The 22,880-nt window shown below is 43.3% G+C and overlaps 1 protein-coding gene across 6 annotated transcripts in view; it reads left to right on the top strand.

Moving 5' to 3' along the window:
* The window catches only part of LOC126212854 (histone acetyltransferase KAT2A), a 390,973-nt gene that overhangs the window by 308,094 nt on the left and 59,999 nt on the right, over window positions 1-22,880 (top strand). For all 6 annotated transcript variants that reach the window (XM_049940291.1, XM_049940289.1, XM_049940288.1 and 3 more), the window contains one exon: window positions 10,173-10,378. In XM_049940291.1, coding sequence (XP_049796248.1) covers window positions 10,173-10,378 — 206 coding nt within the window. The remainder of the gene's footprint in view (window positions 1-10,172; window positions 10,379-22,880) is intronic.

The following is a 22,880-nucleotide window of genomic DNA, read 5'->3' as shown; positions in this document are numbered from 1 at the left end:
TACAGAGTTGCTCCAGGGACACCCTTCTGAGTTTAAACACTTCTGCTGGCCACCAATCTCCCCAGACACGAACATTATTGAGCCTATCTGGGATGCCTTGCAAAGTGCTGCTCAGAAGAGATCTCTACCCCCTCATACTCTCATAGATTCGTGGACAGCCATACAGGATTCACGGTGTCAGCTCCCTCCAGCACTACTTCAGACGTTAGTCGAGTCCACGTCACGTCGTGCTGCGGCACTTCTGCGTACTCGCAGGGGCTGTACGAGATATTAGGCAGATGTACCAGTTTCTTTGGCTCTCCAGTGTATAAATCACAAACAGCATTGTGAGAAGGAAAGTTGCCACTCACCATATAGTGGAGATGCTGAGTCACAGATAGGCACAACAAAAACATTTCACAATTGAAGCTTTCGACCCTTGCCCTTTGCCAACAATAGACACACACAAACACACTCACGCAAATGCAACTCACAGACACTACGTGTGTATGAGTTGCAGTTAAGTTGTGTTTGTGTGTGTGCGTGTGTGTGTAAGCATGCATGCTTGTGTGTGTCTATTGTTGGCAAAGGCCAATGGCCAAAAGCTTTAATTGCGAAATGAAATTACAATGAAATCCAGACCATTAGCTGCCTACAGGTGTCGATAAATATCAACGGGAACAGTTGAAAATGTGTGCCCCGACCGAGACTCGAAGCCAGGACCTCCTTCTTACATTGCAGGCACTCTATCTGACTGAGCCATCTAGAACACAGAGGATAGTGCGACTGCAGGAACTTACCTCTGGCATGCCCCTGTGAGACCCACATTCCCAACTTGCTGTCCACACACTATAGTCTGTCTGTAAACTCAAGAGCGAGCAGCGCTTTTGGTGGGGGAAGTGGCCTTTCCCGGAAGAACGCTGCCACAGGCCTACAGGGGCACCCAAAAGCTGTTGCCCGTTATCTGTCTAGAGGTGTAGATCGGCGTGAAGTGATATACCTCGTTTCTGTTAGTATGATCTTAGTTGCCAGTGTCAGTCAGTTAACTTTGTATAATTGCTGATATACTTCGATTTCCGGAAGTGATGGATAATCGTCTAGCATTGCAAGAAAATGTGCAGAATATGAGGAAGAGGAGGTATTTGCGGAGTAACGAGCGTTCAAATCGTCTCTAATGTTATTACATCGTGTATTAAAGAGGCGGCCAAAGAAGAACTGTTGGCTAATATTACCAGTCCCAATCAAAGGGCTGCAATTTATGCAAACGTGAGCCTTGTCCAATAGGACGCATAAGGAAGGAACGCGAAAATCAGCCGCATGGTTTAGTGGAATCGCCACGATGGAAAACTAATAATCTTGGGAGGAAACTGATCTTTATAGACAGTTTCAAAATCATGTAAAACCTTTGATGCTTATGGAACATTAAATCTCTATCTCGGTCACTATTCACCTGATACTGAGACATATTGCTTGAAATTTGTGCGCAATAGCTATTGTAAACACTGCTGAAATTTTCTTCGAAACATGTACATCGATTCTGGACTTCTAAGCAAAAAGCTTGACATACGAGATGCGTTCACGTATTTTTTGGTAAGAACTTTATTTGTTAGTCTACAGCAATGTTGCCCTCTTCAAAATATTCCCCATTACATACTATATACTTGTGCCAGTGCTTTTTCCAATTCCCGAAATTCTTTAGGAACTGTTTCTTCGGGGTAGTTAATAGGTCTCTTAACTGTGCTTTTTTAATCTCATCCATGCTTGTGAAACCGCTGTTTTTTAAGGCCTGCTTTGAAATGTTTATATCACTTGTATACCCTTGGTTCACTTATAACAGGCTCACCAAGAGCAACATTTAATATTTCTAAAAATTTCATACACTTCATTCCATTCCTATAACAAAATTTAATACAGATATTCTAATCTATTTTCATACAAAACAAATAATCGTTGATGCTACCAAAACACATGTAACCTTTTTGACAGCTGACAACGGAGTAAATACCCAATATGCATAACATTGTACACATACTTTATAGAGACATGTTTACGAAGACAGTGACAAAAAAGTAGTGCAAATTGTACTAATACAACACGTTAAATTATAAATTTCTGCTTACTTCTTAAACACTCTCCGTGTTGCAAAAATTGTTAAGTTTCAATGCAGTCCTTCAAAGAAAACTTCTACGTTTTAGTAGAAGAACACGCCTCAAATTCTACAGATTGATTGCATTATATGGGGTTCGTTTTACGAATAGCAATAGAGGAACATGCAATACATTCACATGAACAGGCATTCGGTTCTATGTTTGTCGTATAATCGTGACTTCCATTCTTATCTTAATATTATTTACTCTATAATGTTGTGTTTCGGAAGAAGGTATCGTTTTTTGTATTCCTTATGGCCTTAATACATTTGTCTGAAACTGAATGCAGCCGAGACGTATCTGTACACGGCACCGCCACAGATTTAAAGCGCGCGCCGCGGCAGGGGCGGTATTACGTTGTGAAACAGCCTGTAGAAGCGCCCTGTGACGTAGTCGGGTAGGCAGAGTGGGGACTCGCTCGCTCGCTCTTCAGTTTACTGACAGACTATACATTTGTAGTGCTCCAGCCCACCATACTCACGACTCGCGGCAGTCAGTCTACTGAATCCCTTCAGAGTGTGAGCAATGTGAGTGCATCTGCACTGAAGATGATCGTTGGGCTGTAAGCCTCATCTACACTGCTGGAAATGGAAAAAAGAACACATTGACACCGGTGTGTCAGACCCACCATACTTGCTCCGGACACTGCGAGAGGGCTGTACAAGCAATGATCACACGCACGGCACAGCGGACACACCAGGAACCGCGGTGTTGGCCGTCGAATGGCGCTAGCTGCGCAGCATTTGTGCACCGCCGCCGTCAGTGTCAGCCAGTTTGCCGTGGCATACGGAGCTCCATCGCAGTCTTTAACACTGGTAGCATGCCGCGACAGCGTGGACGTGAACCGTATGTGCAGTTGACGGACTTTGAGCGAGGGCGTATAGTGGGCATGCGGGAGGCCGGGTGGACGTACCGCCGAATTGCTCAACACGTGGGGTGTGAGGTCTCCACAGTACATCGATGTTGTCGCCAGTGGTCGGCGGAAGGTGCACGTGCCCGTCGACCTGGGACCGGACCGCAGCGACGCACGGATGCACGCCAAGACCGTAGGCTCCTACGCAGTGCTGTATGGGACCGCACCGCCACTTCCCAGCAAATTAGGGACACTGTTGCTCCTGGGGTATCGGCGAGGACCATTCGCAACCGTCTCCATGAAGCTGGGCTACGGTCCCGCACACCGTTAGGCTGTCTTCCGCTCACGCCCCAACATCGTGCAGCCCGCCTCCAGTGGTGTCGCGACAGGCGTGAATGGAGGGACGAATGGAGACGTGTCGTCTTCAGCTATGAGAGTCGCTTCTGCCTCGGTGCCAATGATGGTCGTATGCATGTTTGGCGCCGTGCAGGTGAGCGCCACAATCAGGACTGCATACGACCGAGGCACACAGGGCCAACACCCGGCATCACGGTGTGGGGAGCGATCTCCTACACTGGCCGTACACCACTGGTGATCGTCGAGGGGACACTGAATAGTGCACGGTACATCCAAACCGTCATCGAACCCATCGTTCTACCATTCCTAGACCGGCAAGGGAACTTGCTGTTCCAACAGGACAATGCACGTACGCACGTATCCCGTGCCACCCAACGTGCTCTAGAAGGTGTAAGTCAACTACCCTGGCCAGCAAGATCTCCGGATCTGTCCCCCATTGAGCATGTTTGGGACTGGATGAAGCGTCGTCTCACGCGGTCTGCACGTCCAGCACGAGCGCTGGTCCAACTGAGGCGCCAGGTGGAAATGGCATGGCAAGCCGTTCCACAGGACTACATCCAACATCTCTACGATCGTCTCCATGGGAGAATAGCAGCCTGCATTGCTGCGAAAGGTGGATATACACTGTACTAGTGCCGACATTGTGCATGCTCTGTTGCCTGTGTCTATGTGCCTGTGGTTCTGTCAGTGTGATCTGGCCCCAGGAATGTGTCAATAAAGTTTCCCCTTCCTGGGATAATGAATTCACGGTGTTCTTATTTCAATTTCCAGGAGTGTATGTATGAATACGGTGTCTGTTCTTTCGGACATGTCCGAAAGAACAGATACCATTGACCAGTATTGACTACCTCATTTACTTCATATGTTGGCTCTATGAGCTGTTTTCTTTTGCTGAGATACAATTTAATCCAGTTATGTGCTGCTCCACTAATATACCAGTTCTGAATCTTACAAGTAATTTATCATGACTGATTGTATCAAATGCTTTTGATAAATATGGTAATGTGCTCAAGCTATGTTCCTTCCTATCTAGGGCTTGTAGCATTTCATACATAAACGTTAAGGTTGCTGGTCCGTTTGAGTAACTTTTCGCTATAACAGTGTTGTGATTCTATTAGTGTATTATATTCATCTATAAAATTAGACATTCAGTGACTAGTCACCGAGCTCCCCTGAGAGATCCATTCTGCTGTTACTGCATCTCTGCTTCATTTTTTTGTTTATAATAGAGGGAAACATTCCACGTGGGAAAAAATATATCTAAAAACAGAGATGATGTGACGTACCAAATGAAAGCGCTGGCACGTCGATAGACACACAAACATACACACAAAATTCTAGCTTTCACAACCAACGGTTGCCTCGTCAGGAAAGAGGGAAGGAGAGGGAAAGACGAAAGGATTTGGGTTTTAAGGGAGAGGGTAAGGAGTCATTCCAATCCCGGGAGCGGAAAGACTTACCTTAGGGGGAAAAAAGGGGGTACACACACACACACACACACACACACACACACACACACACATATATACAGACACAAGCAGACATATACGTCTGTATATACAGACACAAGCAGACATATACGTCTGTGTATACAGACACAAGCAGACATATACGTCTGTATATGTCTGCTTGTGTCTGTATATGTGTGGATGGATATGTGTGTGTGTGTGCGCGAGTGTATACCCCCTTTTTTCCCCCTAAGGTAAGTCTTTCCGCTCCCGGGATTGAAATGACTCCTTACCCTCTCCCTTAAAACCCACATCCTGTCGTCTTTCCCTCTCCTTCCCTCTTTCCTGACGAGGCAACCGTTGGTTGCGAAAGCTAGAATTTTGTGTGCATGTTTATATTTGTTTGTGTGTCTATCGACGTGCCAGCGCTTTCGTTTGGTAAGTCACATCATCTTTGTTTTTAGATATATCATTTTTTTGTTTTGTTTATTTGTATGCAGCATGCTCCATTACAGTATTTGTAATACTATATTTATGTAGTTTGTGTGTGTGTGTGTGTGTGTGTGTGTGTGTGTGTGTGTGTGTGTGTGTATTGTATGATGAGGATGAGAGAAAGGAAACGATGAAACCAGTGGTGGCACATACCCTGCTGCTCGTGAACAGCACCGAGGGGGCTGCCGAAGTTAACATCCCTATCTGACAGACGGATCACTACCAACAGCGTCACATGTCCTCAGTTTGTGAGACACTGCAGATTGGTTTGGTATTTATACCAGTTCATTGGTGCAAAGACTTGTGATCGGCGAGTTGACACTTCACCTACCTTCGCCAGCCAAATACTGACAGTGAAAATGTTTTCAATGAACAGGATTCGAACTGGCTTATCCTCAGGTCAAGTGCCACTACATGAGCGTGCATTAGCAATATCGACCTTGAGTGTAGGGCTGTCGATAAAAAATAGAGGTACCGATATACCAGTATTTTTTCCAAAAATATGTCAATATATATCAGCAATATTTTTCCACTGATACATCAGTATGAAAATAGTAATGTTGAGTGCTGATATTCTTATTTTATATTATGTTTTTTTCACAATTTTTGAAAACTATTTGAAGTTATTATTTTGAAATTGTATTAGGACATAATTTTACATTCATTGTGTAATGGAGTCTCAGTACTTTTTTAGCTTTCATTATGTCCACTCTTTCTCTTTGACTGTGTGAAGAGAGTATATGTGGTACAAAAGAACAACACTGATTGCACTAGGGAGTGGTAGTGTGAATTGAATAACAAGATTTCCGATGTCAACAAATGTTAAATCCTGCCTAGTCATCAAAGATGGGGTGTATAGGAAACCTGCTTTCTCGGATTGCTAGACAACAATTTGAGCAAATCGTATTAATGGGTTTTATTATGAAAAGTAATCCACAATACTTAACTTTGAGAATTATGTAGATATGTTGCAAGAAAAGGGTGACATGCAAAATAAATAAGCTTCTTCACTTTATACAATTCCTTATATACAGTTGACATTCCATTCAGGTCGCTAGTCTTGAGGCTTCTGTAGAACTAGGCAGTGGCCAGTCGGGTGCAGCGCATATGTCCTCTTCACACAGAGGCTACTGCTGTTGCCTACAATCAGATGGCATCTCGTCACAGCCATCTCCGGTCTATCATTGCCGAATAGCGTGTCGGCACTCGACTTCACGCTGTAATGACAAAACGGTACATCAGTTGCATTACAAAACAATTTTTAACACAACTAGTGTGCTATTTCTTCTCGTTTTCCTTAGGGGGATAGACAGGCTGCTAGCTTGTTGATTTACAGAATATCTAATAATAAATCAATACTTCAATACACACCTGTAAAACTGGCAGGATACAGGGTGTCTCGAGGTTTTCCCCCGGTTGCTGGAGGTTATCCCTTAGATTATTTGGAACAAAAAATGTAAATACAGTAATGTGATCAGATCCATAAATGAGGAGCTACAACAGAGTTCCGAAACATGCCACGGTGTATGGAGCGCTACGCTTGTGTTCACGAGACACACGATCAGTCTTAGGTAGATAAGTGCAGCGAGTGGTAAGTTTGCATAACGACCACATTGTTGGTAGTGCAGTCACTGTTTACTGTTATTGTCCCCTGTGTACAGTACACTTCGTTATGCCATACAAGTTTTCATCACAGGAGTATGGAGAGATGGTGTACATTTTGGGCTTCCGTGAAGGTAATGCAAAAGCTGCTTTTGCTGAATACCACCGTCGGTATCCTAACTAAAGGATTCCTAGTGCCAAAACATTTAGTGGGACATATCGAACATTGCTAGAAACTGGTACTCTTCCCATTATTCGTATTCGCTCCGAAAGACATTGTGGCATTCAAGAAGAGGGAAACATTCTTAATTCAGTAGAGCACAGTCCTTATTCAACTACAAGATGCCTACCTACCCGATTGAACATTTCACAATCTAAGGTATGTAGGATTCTTCATGAGAATGGTCTGTATCTTTTACATGTGCAGAAAGTTCCCCATTTAGAGCCACACAATTGTGCCAACCGTTTGCACTTTTGTAACTGGTTAAACGGAAATCGGCAACTCTATAGCTTCATAATGTTCGGTGATGAGGCAACCTTTACAAGAGATGCCATCAACGACATGCATGTCTGGGCATACGAAAATCCCCATGCCACATTAGTATCTCAGTTTCAACACAGATTCAGTGTCAATGTCGGGTGTGCTGTTGTGTGTGACCAGTTACTGGGGCCGTTTATTCTCCCGGGGAATTTAAATGGCCAGATGTACGGTAACTTTTTACGAGAAGACTTACCACATCTTCTTGACAATGTTCCTCTGGAAACAAGATGACACATGTACGTCCAACATAACGGGGCACTTGCACACTTCCGCCATGTGGTAACAGCTTATCTTAATCGGCAATTCCCACATCAATGGATAGGTCGCGGGGGCCCTACCGACTGGCCTGCCAGATCCGCATATTTAACATCCCTAGATTAATGCATCTGGGAATGGATGAAAGGCATTGTGTTGTGGGGCGGCAGGTGAGGAAATTGTTATATAAATGTTTGAATGTAGAAACACTGCATTTCCCGGCCGATTAACCATATGTGCGGCGGCGGGTGGAATTATTGTTGTTAAATGTTCCTATTATTTAGAATGTTATTTATGCTGTCTTTCGCCGTTCTCAACACTGGCTCTCTAACTACAATATTGGCAACCAGAAAGTGATTAGCAAAACGTGAAGCCTGTAATTAGAATTCCTAGTGCCCACTTCATCTAAGAAACACACTTATAGCTGCAGCTTATAGCTCTGAGGAATTAGGAGATTGTCTGGGATTTATAATCAAAAACGTTCTGTATTCTGAAAGTCACAGATGAAAACAAAAGAAAAATCCACACAATCTAACAGAGCCGTTCAGAGTCTAATGCGCTGATGGAACTGTAACTGTCCAAATTAAATGTTTAAATGAATGCTCGCCATGATTTGATGATTAGGTTCATCAAACGCCACGCTAAATAATGGTAGAATGTCTGTCCCGCGGCGGCACGTGAAAATACGACATACGCAAACTGAAGCTAGATAATTAAAATCATCCCAGAATTAACATTTCACTCGAAATGATTTCATGGTTATGCGTAACTTAATACGAGTAACTTAATACGGCATCCGAGGCCGTTTATAGCAATGATACCGACGCGACGCGACTCCCGACACAGATGGTGTGTTATTCAGCGTCTGGAGAGAACTGGAGCCTTTCTTCCTCTCGCAGCGTTCTTATATATAAAGCCGTGGTGCGGACGGCTAAGGGAACGCCTGAACAAATCGGCTCTCCCGACTAGCCGCTGGGCTAGTAATGCACCACTTTAAGTTACCTAATAAATCATAGCTTCTCTTGCTGATGGCCGATGAAGCTCTCAATTTAAATGTGCACTCAGCACACAGGTAAGTAATCTTAATAAAAGTTTGACGTGGCTAAGTTAAATATTTTGGGTGAGAGAATTAATTTAATTACACTGCACGCAGTAGTCGAGCTCTGAACTGGCCCTTTGGAGATACGCTATCGCTATAGTTTTATAGGTATTCAACTGAAACTTCTCACATCCTTATGGTTATAGCGGATCTCCATTCTACTTAAATATAAACATCCTAGCCTTATTTATTAGCCTACTTAATCTATCTTGCTTCCTTAAGTTTTAAGACGAAAACCAGAAAATCATGAATTTCCACTAAAATTTTAATTGTGAGATCCAGAAGACTGTTTCTATTAAATAATTATGAAAAGTGAATCTAATTATAAATTTTCAACTCTCTAGCTCTTTTCTGTTGCGCCAATGATTTTTACAGAAAAACGTCAAAATTTCGAAAATGGTTAAAGTTATCGAACTGATATTCAACACATATTAATTTAGTATTACTCCTGACATGCTAGAAATGTCTTAGGTTATTTGCTTGATTTTTAAAGTATTGCACAACATTTATGACGTCAGAGCTAGTTACAGCAGACTGGCTGGCACACAATGGAAAGACTGATGTGAACTTACTACAGCGTGAGTAGGCTGCTTCCCTACAGTGTACAAAGTTAAGGTGGAAACAGAAGAAGAACTGCTACAACGAATTTTCGATGCTGCGACACCAATAGGGAGCGAGCGTGTGAAATTACAAAATGCTGCTCGCGCAGTTCACTCTCGTGTGAATCTTTGCCTTCAAATGCAGGGAAGAAATTTTGAGCACTTGCTTTAAATCCACTCTGAATGGAAGAGACTGCTACAAAATTTTTAAATTAATTATTATGTTCGTTTTTGACAGTGAAATCCTACAGTAAACATTTTTTTCTGCCATTTTCCCAAGTTCTTTTAGTTAGGACCCTAATTATGGATCTGATTTATTTAAATTTTTTTTTCCGAATAACCAAAGGAAATACCCTCCAGAAACTGGGGGAAAACCTCGTGACTCACCCTGTATTTACAATGTGCAGGTGACATTTTTACAGGCAGGTATGTCAATATTTTTTCCACTGATATATCAATATAATTATACTTTTTTTCAATATAACGAGAGCCGATGATTACATTTATTTAAACATCAATATATTGGATTCCTGATATTTTTTAAAAATATCAACAGTTCTACTGTGGAGGCAGGTACTGCTTTTCTATTGACAACACGGTACTCCTCGCCTCGTTTTTTTTTTACCAGTGAGTCCGGCTGGCGTGACGTCTAGTGATCAATTCCACATTACGTAGGAGTGTCCCGGTGCTTTTCATTGGGCAGTGTATTTGTGCCACTCACAGTGACGTGTGGACCACTAAAATTTCCACAACATCCAGCAAGGCTAAAGTAATACTGACAGACTCGTCACACTTCACAGGCCGTCTTTCCCGAGAATGCGCCCCGAGACGAGACGGCGAAGCTGGAGGAGGCGCGCGGCATCATCAGCTTCCACGTGGTGGGCAACTCGCTGATGCGGCCCGTCTCCAAGTCGACGATGCTGTGGCTGGTCGGCCTGCAGAACGTCTTCTCCCACCAGCTCCCGCGCATGCCCAAGGAGTACATCTCCAGGCTCGTCTTTGACCCGTGAGTATCTAACTCTCTGTCTAAACGTGTGCTCTACAAAACATTGTGAACTGCCAGAGGAGCATTCAACCTAACTGGCAACTCTGTGGTACTCATGCAGAACTATCTGCTGCATTGTAGACAGTTCACACGGGATGAGAATAGGATATTTTGAAATGCAATGCTACAGAAGAATGCCAAAGATGATACAAGTAGATCACATAACTGACAAAGGGGTACTGAATTGATTTGGGGAAAAAATAACATTATGACATTATTGTCATATATTGTACGAGGGTGGTTTGAAAAGTTCTCTGAATCACCACCAAAGGTCAGCACTAGCGCAACGAGTTGTTCACGTGATATTCGTTGGTCTGTTGCCTGTAAACACGTGCCACATCAGTGCTCTCGGAAGAGAGCTATGACGATAATGTGGCTCTGTTGTTGTTCCCGCGTACTGATTTGCGAAGATGGAAAAAAATCGAGATTCGAGCAGTGATTAAGTACTTCGTAGAGAAAAGTATGAAAGCGAAGGACATTAATGCCAATTTCCAGAATACACTGACAGACTATGCTCCTTGATATTCAGCTGTTGCCAAGTGGACAAATGAATTTAAATCTGGTCAGGAGAGCTTAAATGATTATCTGAGCAGTGGTCAGCCTAGATGTGTCACTACTCCAGAAATCATTGCAAAAGTGCCCAAAACGGTCACAGAGAATCGCCTGCTGAAAGTGTGCGAAATTGCTCACGCTTGTCATATATCATCTGAAAGGGTATATGACATTTTAACTGAAGAATTAGAAATGATAAAATTATCTGCAAGATGGGTGCTGTGACTCTTAACCCCTTACTGCATGATTTTTTTTTTATTTTTCTGAAAAAAATGTTGCATGTTATGTTCGATGTTCTGATTTCATAAAAAATGCTTAAAAAATTCTAAATCTTATGTAGGGGCGGCTATGTTAGAATTAAGGGTGTGTGCCATATATGGGACAGCATGCAGTAACAACTAATACCATGTGATACCAGTTTTGGGATTGATGATGCACAATGTGGAAAATACACAGTAAGATACATACATGAACTAGCAGAACTGTATTTATGTAAAACAATTACACTTTCTATTCATTACAATACACACATTTTGAGAAAATAACACACAATGTTTCCATTTTTCTCTATTCATTATGAAACTTGATGAAGCAATTTCTCTCCTTATTCAAGCACAATGTTGTACTGCACTTCATACACGCTATATAGGATTTTCCCTTGCATTCTGGATACTTGCAACGACCACGGTTTTCCAGCGAGATAGGCATGTGATGTATCCCATCCAGTCGCACCTGACGCTGTGGAAGATCTGCTGTAGGGCCTCTCTTCTTCTTGCAGTCAAGCTGTTTGTGTATTTCATTGCTTGGCCTACCATGTTTCTTGGATAAGGATTTCCCAGTTTTACAGAGGGCCTCTGCAACTGCGACCTTGAAATCAACAAGGGGCATGTAGTCTGTATTTCTTCTTCTCCATAACAGCCAGCTGTTCACACAAGCCAAATCAACTATATGAAAGAATATCTTCAAGTACCATTTCTTTGATCTGATTTGAATTCTATAATATCCTAGCATAGAATCTAATAGATCGACAACCCCCATGTAGTCATTGTAGATCATCACAGAGTGTGGACAAGGTACCATTTTGTATTCTTTTACCTCCCTGAAAAGCCTCTTGATCTCGCCTTCTGGTTTGCATCCAATGTAAGTTGACAGAGTGTTGACTACTTATTATCAAACCAGGAGACTACTGACAGTTGCACACCGTCTACTGTTGCTATCTTTTCCTCCATGCCGCCTCGACCATTCATCTTCATTGCTGTCTCCTTAGGTAAAATGCAACCACGTACTCGATTGGACCGGACTGCATGTTGTGCCATATCCATCACAGACCTATTTTTCAGTATTACACTCCTGCAAATGGAAAAAAGAACACACTGATACCGGTGTGTCAGACCCACCATACTTGCTCCGGACACTGCGAGAGGGCTGTACAAGCAATGATCACACGCACGGCACAGCGGACACACCAGGAACCGCGGTGTTGGCCGTCGAATGGCGCTAGCTGCGCAGCATTTGTGCACCGCCGCCGTCAGTGTCAGCCAGTTTGCCGTGGCATATGGAGCTCCATCGCAGTCTTTAACACTGGTAGCATGCCGCGACAGCGTGGACGTGAACCGTATGTGCAGTTGACAGACTTTGAGCGAGGGCGTATAGTGGGCATGCGGGAGGCCGGGTGGACGTACCGCCGAATTGCTCGACACGTGGGGCGTGAGGTCTCCACAGTACATCGATGTTGTCGCCAGTAGTCGGCGGAAGGTGCACGTGCCCGTCGAACTGGGACCGGACCGCAGCGACGCACGGATGCACGCCAAGACCGTAGGATCCTACGCAGTGCCGTAGGGGACCGCACCGCCACTTCCCAGCAAATTAGGGACACTGTTGCTCCTGGGGTATCGGCGAGGACCATTCGCAACCGTCTCCATGAAGCTGGGCTACGGTCCTGCACACCGTTAGGCCGTCTTCCGCTCGCGCCCCAACATCGTGCAGCCCGCCTCCAGTGGTGTCGCGACAGGCATGAATGGAGGGACGAATGGAGACGTGTCGTCTTCAGCGATGAGAGTCGCTTCTGCCTCGGTGCCAATGATGGTCGTATGCGTGTTTGGCGCCGTGCAGGTGAGCGCCACAATCGGGACTGCATACGACCGAGGCACACAGGGCCAACACCCGGCATCATGGTGTGGGGAGCGATCTCCTACACTGGCCGTACACCACTGGTGATCGTCGAGGGGACACTGAATAGTGCACGGTACATCCAAACCGTCATCGAACCCATCGTACTACCATTCCTAGACCGGCAAGGGAACTTGCTGTTCCAACAGGACAATGCACGTCCGCATGTATCCCGTGCCACCCAACGTGCTCTAGAAGGTGTAAGTCAACTACCCTGGCCAGCAAGATCTCCGGATCTGTCCCCCATTGAGCATGTTTGGGACTGGATGAGGCGTCGTCTCATGCGGTCTGCACGTCCAGCACGAACGCTGGCCCAACTGAGGCGCCAGGTGGAAATGGCATGGCAAGCCGTTTCACAGGACTACATCCAGCATCTCTATGATCGTCTCCATGGGAGAATAGCAGCCTGCATTGCTGCGAAAGGTGGATATACACTGTACTAGTGCCGACATTGTGCATGCTCTGTTGCCTGTGTCTATGTGCCTGTGGTTCTGTCAGTGTGATCATGTGATGTATCTGACCCCAGGAATGTGTCAATAAAGTTTCCCCTTCCTGGGACAATGAATTCACGGTGTTCTTATTTCAATTTCCAGGAGTGTATATGTATTCTAATGAACAAATATATAAACTTACCTCTTTATAACTGTCCACAGATGTCCTCTTTTCTCTGCAAATAATGTAAACACTGAAATCAATCGTTTACTGTACCTGATTGCAACTGTTTGTGTGACTAAACTTGGATGTAAACAGCTAGCAACACAAAGCAAAGATTCATAACACGTAATTCCTTACTCTCCCAACAGATGGCATACACTACTTGCACAGCTGCTCTTGACTGTGTGCCATATCTGTCCCAACATGCAGTTTGGAAATATATTCTCAGATATGAGATTGACAAAGAGAAAAGTGGTATGTGCCATATCTGGCACATTATGCGGTAAGGGGTTAATGCTGGATCAAAAACGCACGAGAATGGACATATCGGAACAGTGTTTGGTCCGTTTTAGGAGAAACGAACAAGACTTTTGCACTGGTTTGTGACCACAGATGAAACTTGGGTGCACTACTATAGCCCAGAAACCAAACAACAGTCAAGGCAGTGGAAACATGCTGATTCTCCATCCCCAAAGAAAGCAAAGACAATTCCTTCGGTGGGAAAGGTCACGGCTTCAGTGTTCCGGGATGAGAAGCGGATTCTGTTTGTAGATTATCTCCACACTGGACAAACAATTACTAGAGAATATTATGCTAAGCTCCTGGACAAATTGCAACTAAAGATATGCGGAAAAAGACCGGGTTTAGCAAGGAAGAAAGTAACCTTCCATCGAGACAGTGCGCGCCTGCACACGTGTGCCGTCACCGTGGCAGAATTACATGAACTCAGGTATGAATTGTTGCCACACCCACCTTATTTGCCTGATATGGCTCCGTCAGACTTCCATCTCTTCCCAAAACTGAAAATTTTTCTCGGTGGACGAAGATTCACTTCAAACAAAGAATTGATAGCCGGAGTTGACAATTATTTTGCAGGCCTGGAGGAACCTCATTTTCGAGATGGGATCGGGGCAATGGAACATCGTTGGACCGAGGGAATTAATCTACAAGGAGATTACATTGAAAAATAAAAAAAGTTTCAGTGAGGTAGATACGTTTTTTCTACTTCGTTCTGAGAACTTTTCAAACCACCCTCGTAAATGATTTAGCACCAAAGGTAGCAATTTGCCAAATAGCAGAGGTGCCATATCATTGTCAGGTGTATAAGTGAGACTGAAAACTTTCTGGCTTTCAGATCAATTCTCCTCAAAGAAAGAATCATTCCAAAGCCATCAAGTTTTTGTGACTCAATGTCTCTTCTATTCAGTGAGTTGTTGCTGCTGAATTATTTTTATTCTACCAGAAGAGATAAACTGGTGAGACATATCATGAGCTAGCAAGCAATTATCAACTCGGTAATGGTGGGAAGTGTGCCCACAGCCACCAGAGACAATGGTTGTGTGTGTGTGTGTGTGTGTGTGTGTGTGTGTGTGTGTGTGTGTGTGTGCGTGCGTTGTTGTTGTTGTGGTCTTCAGTCCTGAGACTGGTTTGATGCAGCTCTCCATGCTACTCTGTCCTGTCCAAGCTTCTTCATCTCCCAGTACCTACTGCAACCCACATCCTTCTGAATCTGCTTAGTGTATTCATCTCTTGGTCTCCCCCTACGATTTTTACCCTCCACACTGCCCTCCAATACTAAATTGGTGATCCCTTGATGCCTCAAAACATGTCCTACCAACTGAGCCCTACTTCTGGTCAAGTTGTGCCACAAACTTCTCTTCTCCCCAATCCTATTCAATACTTCCTCATTAGTTATGTGATCTACCCACCTTATCTTCAGCATTCTTCTGTAGCACCACATTTCGAAAGCTTCTATTCTCTTCTTGTCCAAACTCTTTACCGTCCATGTTTCACTTCCATACATGGCTACACTCCATACAAATACTTTCAGAAATGACTTCCTGACACTTAAATCTATACCCGATGTTAACAAATTTCTCTTCTTCAGAAACGCTTTCCTTGCCACTGCCAGTCTACATTTTATATCCTCTCTTCTTCTACCATCATCAGTTATTTTGCTCCCCAAATAGCAAAACTCCTTTACTACTTTAAGTGTCTCATTTCCTAATCTAATACCCTCAACATCACCCGACTTAATTCGACTACATTCCATTATCCTCGTTTTGCTTTTGTTGATGTTCATCTTATATCCTCCCTTCAAGACACCGTCCATTCCGTTCAACTGCTCTTCCAAGTCCTTTGCTGTCTCTGACAGAATTACAATGTCTTCGGCGAACCTCAACGTTTTTATTTTTTCTCCATGGATTTTAATACCTACTCCGAATTTTTCTTTTGTTTCCTTTACTGCTTGCTCAATATACAGATTGAATAACATCGGGGAAAGGCTACAACCCTGTCTTACTCCCTTCGCAACCACTGCTTCCCTTTCATGTCCCTCGACTCTTATAACTGCCATCTGGTTTCTGTACAAATTGTAAATAGCCTTTCGCTCCCTGTATTTTACCCCTGCCACCTTTGGAATTTGAAAGAGAGTATTCCAGTCAACGTTGTCAAAAGCTTTCTCTAAGTCTACAAATGCTAGGAATGTAGGTTTGCCTTTCCTGAATCTTTCTTCTAAGATAAGTCGTAAGGTCAGTATTGCCTCACGTGTTCCAGTATTTCTACGGAATCCAAACTGATCTTCCCCGAGGTCGGCTTCTACTAGTTTTTCCATTCGTCTGTAAAGAATTCGTGTTAGTATTTTGCAGCTGTGGCTTATTAAACTGATAGTTCAGTAATTTTGACATCTGTCAACACCTGCTTTCTTTGGGATTGGAATTATTATATTCTTCTTGAAGTATGAGGGTATTTCGCCTGTCTCACACATCTTGCTCACCAGATGGTAGAGTTTTGTCAGGACTGGCTCTCCCAAGGCCATCAGTAGTTCTAATGGAATGTTGTCTACTCCGGGGGCCTTGTTTCGACTCAGGTCTTTCAGTGATCTGTCAAACTCCTCACGCAGTATCGTATCTCCCATTTCGTCTTCATCTACATCCTCTTCCATTTCCATAATATTGTCCTCAAGCGCATCGCCCTTGTATAGACCCTCTATATACTCCTTCCACCTTTCTGCTTTCCCTTCTTTGCTTAGAACTGTGTTTCCATCTGAGCTCTTGATGTGTGTGTGTGTTTCCTATTTCAGAAGAAGGCCTTTTGGCGAAAAGCTAAAATGTACCGCAATCTGTTCATTGTGCCTGTCTGCTGCTCATGTGCTTCCTTTGTGTGGTGATTAGCAATGTACCCTTCCCATATTGTTTAGCTGAATAGATAAAAAAATCTGCTCACCAAGCAACAGCAGGAGAACACACACATATAAAGGTTAAGGAAATTTGCAAGCTTTCAGAGCCATTGGCTGCTCTTCCTTGCAGGAGGGTTGAAGTAGAAGGAAGAGGGATGCAAGTAAAGGACTGGAGAGGTTTAGGAAGTGGGGATTGTTTCGAAAAGTCACCCAAGACTCCAGTCGGGGGTGACTTGCCAGCCAGAATGAGAAGCAAAGACTGATTATTCGAGACTGCACTCGACATGATTGGAAAAACTAAAAGCTTAGAGTTGAAAGATAGGGTAATATGTGAGACAGAGATTACTGCCGAAACATCATACACAAGTTAATAAGAGAGAAAAGCTAACTGCATTGAATTGAATTGAATTGAATTTTATTTGATTCTGTAAGATTACATTGTGTACAGTAAATGTACGTGTAATATAGAACATGTCAAAGTATTAAAATTCTTTATCACTTATTTTTCTACACCTTTAGCTTACATTTTTACATCACTGATAATGAGTAACAGTATATACAAATTTAATGGCATAAGTATTCTGCAACACTGTAAAACTCTTTTTCAATGAGAGTCTTTAAGTTTCTTTGCAAAGTCATTGTGAAGTACACTATCTTGCAGGGTTTTGGGCAGACTTCTTAGTAGTCTGATACCAGAGTACTGGGGTCCGTTTTCTAGCATTGCCATTGTGTGTGATATGTGATAGAGGCGGGAAAGGGGGGGGGGGGGGGGGACAGCGAAAAGTAGACATGTCAGAAAATGAAAGTTACTGAAAACTGAAAGGGAGTGAAGAAAGAAAACATTACTATGAAGAAAGGCTAAACTGAAGAAATTAACATAAATTAAGGCCAGATGGGTGGTGAGAACCGAGGACATGTAACACCAGCATCCACCTGCATAACTCTGAGAAACTGCTGTCTGAGGGAAGATCCAGATGCCACATGTCACATGTGGTGAAACAGACACCGGGTCACGACTGCCATGTTGTAGAGCATGCTATGCAACAGGGTATTGTGTGTTGCCAATATAAACCCTCTTCCCGTTCCTCCTAACTGAAAACTTATCGGTAGTCAAGCCAATGTGAAGGGCCAAACAGTGTTTACATAACAGCCGGTATAACGTGCCTCGTTTTGCAGGTCGTTTGCCCTTTTACAGTATATGCTTTGTCAGTTACAGGACTTGTATAGGTGGTGGTAGGAGAGTGCATATGGCAAGTCTTACAGTGGGAACGGTCACAGGGGTAGGAACCGTAGAGAAGGGAGATGGGTACAGAAGGAGCATAAGGTCTGACAAGTATGTTGTGGAGACTTGGAGTGTGATGAAAAGCTATTCCAGGTTCGGTGGGAAAATGTCGGGAAGAATGGACCTCATTTCAGGGCTCGATTTTGGGAAGTGATGCCCTCGATGAAGTGGCTGACTAATACGAGGTGTGGCTAGAAAAAAACCGGACTAGTACTGGTGAAACAATAAAACGAATGCAATAAGGCTGAAAGTCGCGTGGCCTGTGACATGACTCTTGCTCCGCCTACTGCTCGAGTTTCATCTGCCTCCTGCACTCAGTCTGCCCATGGCGTCTGTTTTAAGTAGTTGACGTTTTGTCTGTGCGTCGGAAAATGTTGAGTGTACAGAAAGAACAGCGTGTTAACATCAAATTTTGTTTCAAACTAGGAAAATCTGCAAGTGAAACGTTTGTAATGTTACAACAAGTGTACAGCCATGATTGTTTATCGCGAACACAAGTGTTTGAGTGGTTTAAACGATTTAAAGATGGCCGCGAAGACACTAGTGATGACACTCGCACTGGCAGACCATTGTCAGCAAAAACTGATGCAAACATTGAAAAAATCGGTAAACTTGTTCGACAAGATCGCCGTTTAACAATCAGAGCAGTGTTTGAGTTAACAGGAGTTGACAAGGAAAGTGTCGAACAAGTTTACCGATTTTTTCAATGTTTGCATCAGTTTTTGCTGACAATGGTCTGCCAGTGCGAGTGTCATCACTGGTGTCTTCGCGGCCATCTTTAAATCGTTTAAACCACTCAAACACTTGTGTTCGCGATAAACAATCATCGCCGTACACTTGTTGTAACATTACAAACGTTTCACTTGCAGATTTTCCTAGTTTGAAACATAATTTGATGTTAACACGCTGTTCTTTCTGTACACTCAACATTTTCCGACGCACAGACAAAACGTCAACTACTTAAAACAGACGCCACGGGCAGACTGAGTGCAGGAGGCAGATGAAACTCGAGCAGTAGGCGGAGCGAGAGTCACGTGACAGGCCACGCGACTTTCAGCCTTATTGCATTCGTTTTATTGTTTCACCAGTACTAGTCCGGTTTTTTTTCTAGCCACACCTCGTACACTCGAGACCAGGATAACGCAGAGTGACGAGGTGTACTGAAAGTTGTTTTCTTGGAGGAATACCACCGAGCGAGGTGGCGCAGTGGTTAGACACTGGACTCGCATTCGGGAGGACGACGGTTCAATCCCGCGTCCGGCCATCCTGATTTAGGTTTTCCGTGATTTCCCTAAATCGCTCCAGGCAAATGCCGGGATGGTTCCTTTGAAAGGGCACGGCCGACTTCCTTCCCCGTCCTTCCCTAATCCGATGAGACCGATGACCTCGCTGTCTGGTCTCCTTCCCCGAAACAACCAACCAACCTTGGAGGAATCAACAGTACCGGGATTGGATATGATGGCTTGAGAAATCTGCTTTTGAACTCAGCTGGTGGGGTAATTATGTTCAGTGAAGACTGAGATGCAAGGGGTGGTGTTCTGCTGTAAAGAGTGTGCAACCGAACAGATACGTTTGCCTCAAATGCCGAGGCTGTATGGGAGGGGAAAGGATGGCAGCTGTCAGAATGTGATTACTTTTGTTTGTTAGCAGATTTAATGTGCACAGAACTGTGTAGCAGACCTTCAGTGAGGATGAGGTGAACATCAAGGAAAGTGGCATGCTATTCAGAATAGGAATTATTACTTTCCATATTGTTATTCCAGCCTGGATTTTCCATTGTGTGAGATATGGTTTCCAATTTTATGAAGAAAAGTGTACCACAGTTTTCAGTTTGTTTAGAAATACTAGAATTAACAATATTGATGCATAATTTACATAAATTTATAACAAATCTGTGTTTTCTTTAACAATAAGCTATTTTATATTCTGAAAATAAGTTCAATGTCCTCTAAAATCTATTGTGCGATCATAAAGTTTCTTTCCTCTAGTTTTATAAGAACAAAAATTATCAATTATTGACAAAATTATTTAATTGGATAGATAAAATACTTACTCACCAAGCGGCGGCAGAACATACACATAAAAGACGGTTGCAATTGGCAAGCTTTTTGAGCCAGGGGCTCCTTCTTCAGGCAGAAGTGTTGAAGAGGAGGGAAGAGGGGTGAAGGAAAAGGACTGGAGAGGTCTAGGAAAAGAGGTAGATCTTGGGAAAGTCACCCAGAACCGCGGGTCAGGGGAGACTTACCGTACGGGATTAGAAGGAAAGACAGATTGTTGGGGACTCCAGTCATTATTGCAACCACCAGAAAAATGTCCATATTGGATCACAAAAAAGGAAAATATATTCCAGTTTATCAAAGGACTCTGACTGAAAAATGCCTCATTGTACCTTCCTCAGCACCTTTAAAATTTTTCCACGGAATTTTGGTGTGCGAACATATTCACACTTTTTTTTACAACCAACTGTCCTCTTATTCCCACAAGCTCCCCTAGTTGTAACTCTCTCTCACCCATTAATCCATCACCCTAAGTCACTCGTACCCATCCACTCTCAATTGCCTATTCTCACTCACTCACTCAGCCCAGCTCATTGTCATTATCTCTTTGTGTTTCTCTAGCTGTTACTTCCCTTGTCTCACAGCCACAGTCTCATTCGTTCTGTCCTACTGCTTCTACTGTGTCCTCTCAATGTCTCCCTCTTGCTCTCTCTTACTGCTACTGTCTCATTCCTTCCCTTCCCACTGCTGCTGTCTCTCCTCACTGTCACTATCTCTCTCCCTCATTGTCATTGCCATACACTCTCTCTCTCATTACCACTTGCTCTCACACACTTCTGCTTTCCCCATCTCTTTATTCCTCTCCAACAGGTACCATCTCCTTCACTCTTTTCCTAGCACCGTTCTGTCACTGTCAACTATGTTCCACTGCCACTCTGTCCCCGTCTTTCTCCCACAGTGCCATTGTCTCCTTCACTGTTTCTATACCACAACCACTGTCTACTATCATCGACTATTATTTTTCCATCTCTTTTCCCACTGCCACTTTCTCCTTCTTTCTCAGCATAAAAATTGCACAAGTGATCAAAAGTATCCGGACACCTCCAAAAACATACGTTTTTCAAATTAAGTGCATTGTGCTGCCACCTACTGCCAGGTACTCCATATCAGCGACGTCTGTAGTCATTAGACATCATGAGAGACCACAATGGGGTGCTCCGTGTGTGCGGCGGCAGGTGGAATTTATGTTGCTGTTATATAATTTGTTTGGTTTGTAGAATGTAAAACCAGTTCCTTTCCCGGCCGATTAACCATATGTGCAGCGGCGGGTGGAATTATTGTTCTTAAATGTGTTCCTATTATTTATGCTGTCTTTCGCCGTTCTCAACACTGGCTCTCTAACTACAATATTGGCTACCAGAAAGTGATTAGCAAAACGTGAAGCCTGTAATTAGAATTCCTAGTGCCCACTTCATCTGAGAATACACTTATAGTTACAGCTTATAGCTCTGAGGAATTAGGAGATTGTCCGGGATTTATAATCAAAAACAATTTTCTAAAATAGTTGAGTATATTCTGAAAGTCACAGATGAAAACAAAAGAATCCACACAATCTAACTAACAGAGCAGTTCAGAGTCTAATGCACTGATGCAACTATAAATGTCCAAATTAAATGTTTAAATGAATGCTCGCCATAATTTGATGATTAGGTTCATCAAACGCCACGCTAAATAATGGTAGAATATTTGTTCTGCGGTGGCACGTGAAAATACGACAATACACAAACTGAAGATTGATAATTAAAGTCAATCCAGAATTAACACTTCACTCGAAAATGATTTCATGGTTACGCGTATCTCGAGTAACTTAATACGGCATCCGAGGCTGTTTGTAGCAATGATACCGACGCGACGCGACTTGACTCCTGACACAGATGGCGTGCTGTTCAGCGTCTGGAGAGAACTGGGGCCTGCCTTCCTCGCGCAGCGTTCTTATATATAAAGCCGTGGTGCGGACGGCTAAGGGAACGCCTGATCAAATCGGCTCTCCCGACTAGCCACTGGGCTAGTAAGGCACCACTTTAAGTTACCTAATAAATCATAGCTTCTCTTGCTGATGGCCGATGAAGCTCTCAATTTAAATGTGCACTCAGCACACAGGTAAGTAATCTTAATAAAAGTTTGACGTGGCTAAGTTAAATCTTTTGGGCGAGAGAATTATTTTAATTACACTGCACGCAGTAGACGAGCTCTAAACTGGCCCTTTGGAGATACGCTATCGCTATAGTTTTATAGTTATTCAAATGAAACCTCTCACATTCTTATGGTGATAGCGGATCTCCATTCTACTTAAATATAAACATCCTAGCCTTATTTATTAGCCTACTTAATCTATCTTGCTTCCTTAAGTTTTAAGACGAAAACCAGAAAAATCATGAATTTCCACTAAAATTTTAATTTGTGAAATCCAAAGTACTGTTTTTATTAAATAATTATGAAAGATGAATCTAAATATAAATTTTTAACTTTCTAGCTCTTTTCTGTTACGCCAATGATTTTTACAGAAAAACGTCCAAATTTCGAAAATGGCTAAAGTTATCGAACTGATATTTAACACACATTAATTTAGTA

This window comes from Schistocerca nitens, chromosome 11 (assembly GCF_023898315.1).
Source record: "Schistocerca nitens isolate TAMUIC-IGC-003100 chromosome 11, iqSchNite1.1, whole genome shotgun sequence".
NCBI classification, from domain to species: domain Eukaryota; kingdom Metazoa; phylum Arthropoda; class Insecta; order Orthoptera; family Acrididae; genus Schistocerca; species Schistocerca nitens.
This window is presented reverse-complemented; position numbering and strand designations above follow the sequence as displayed.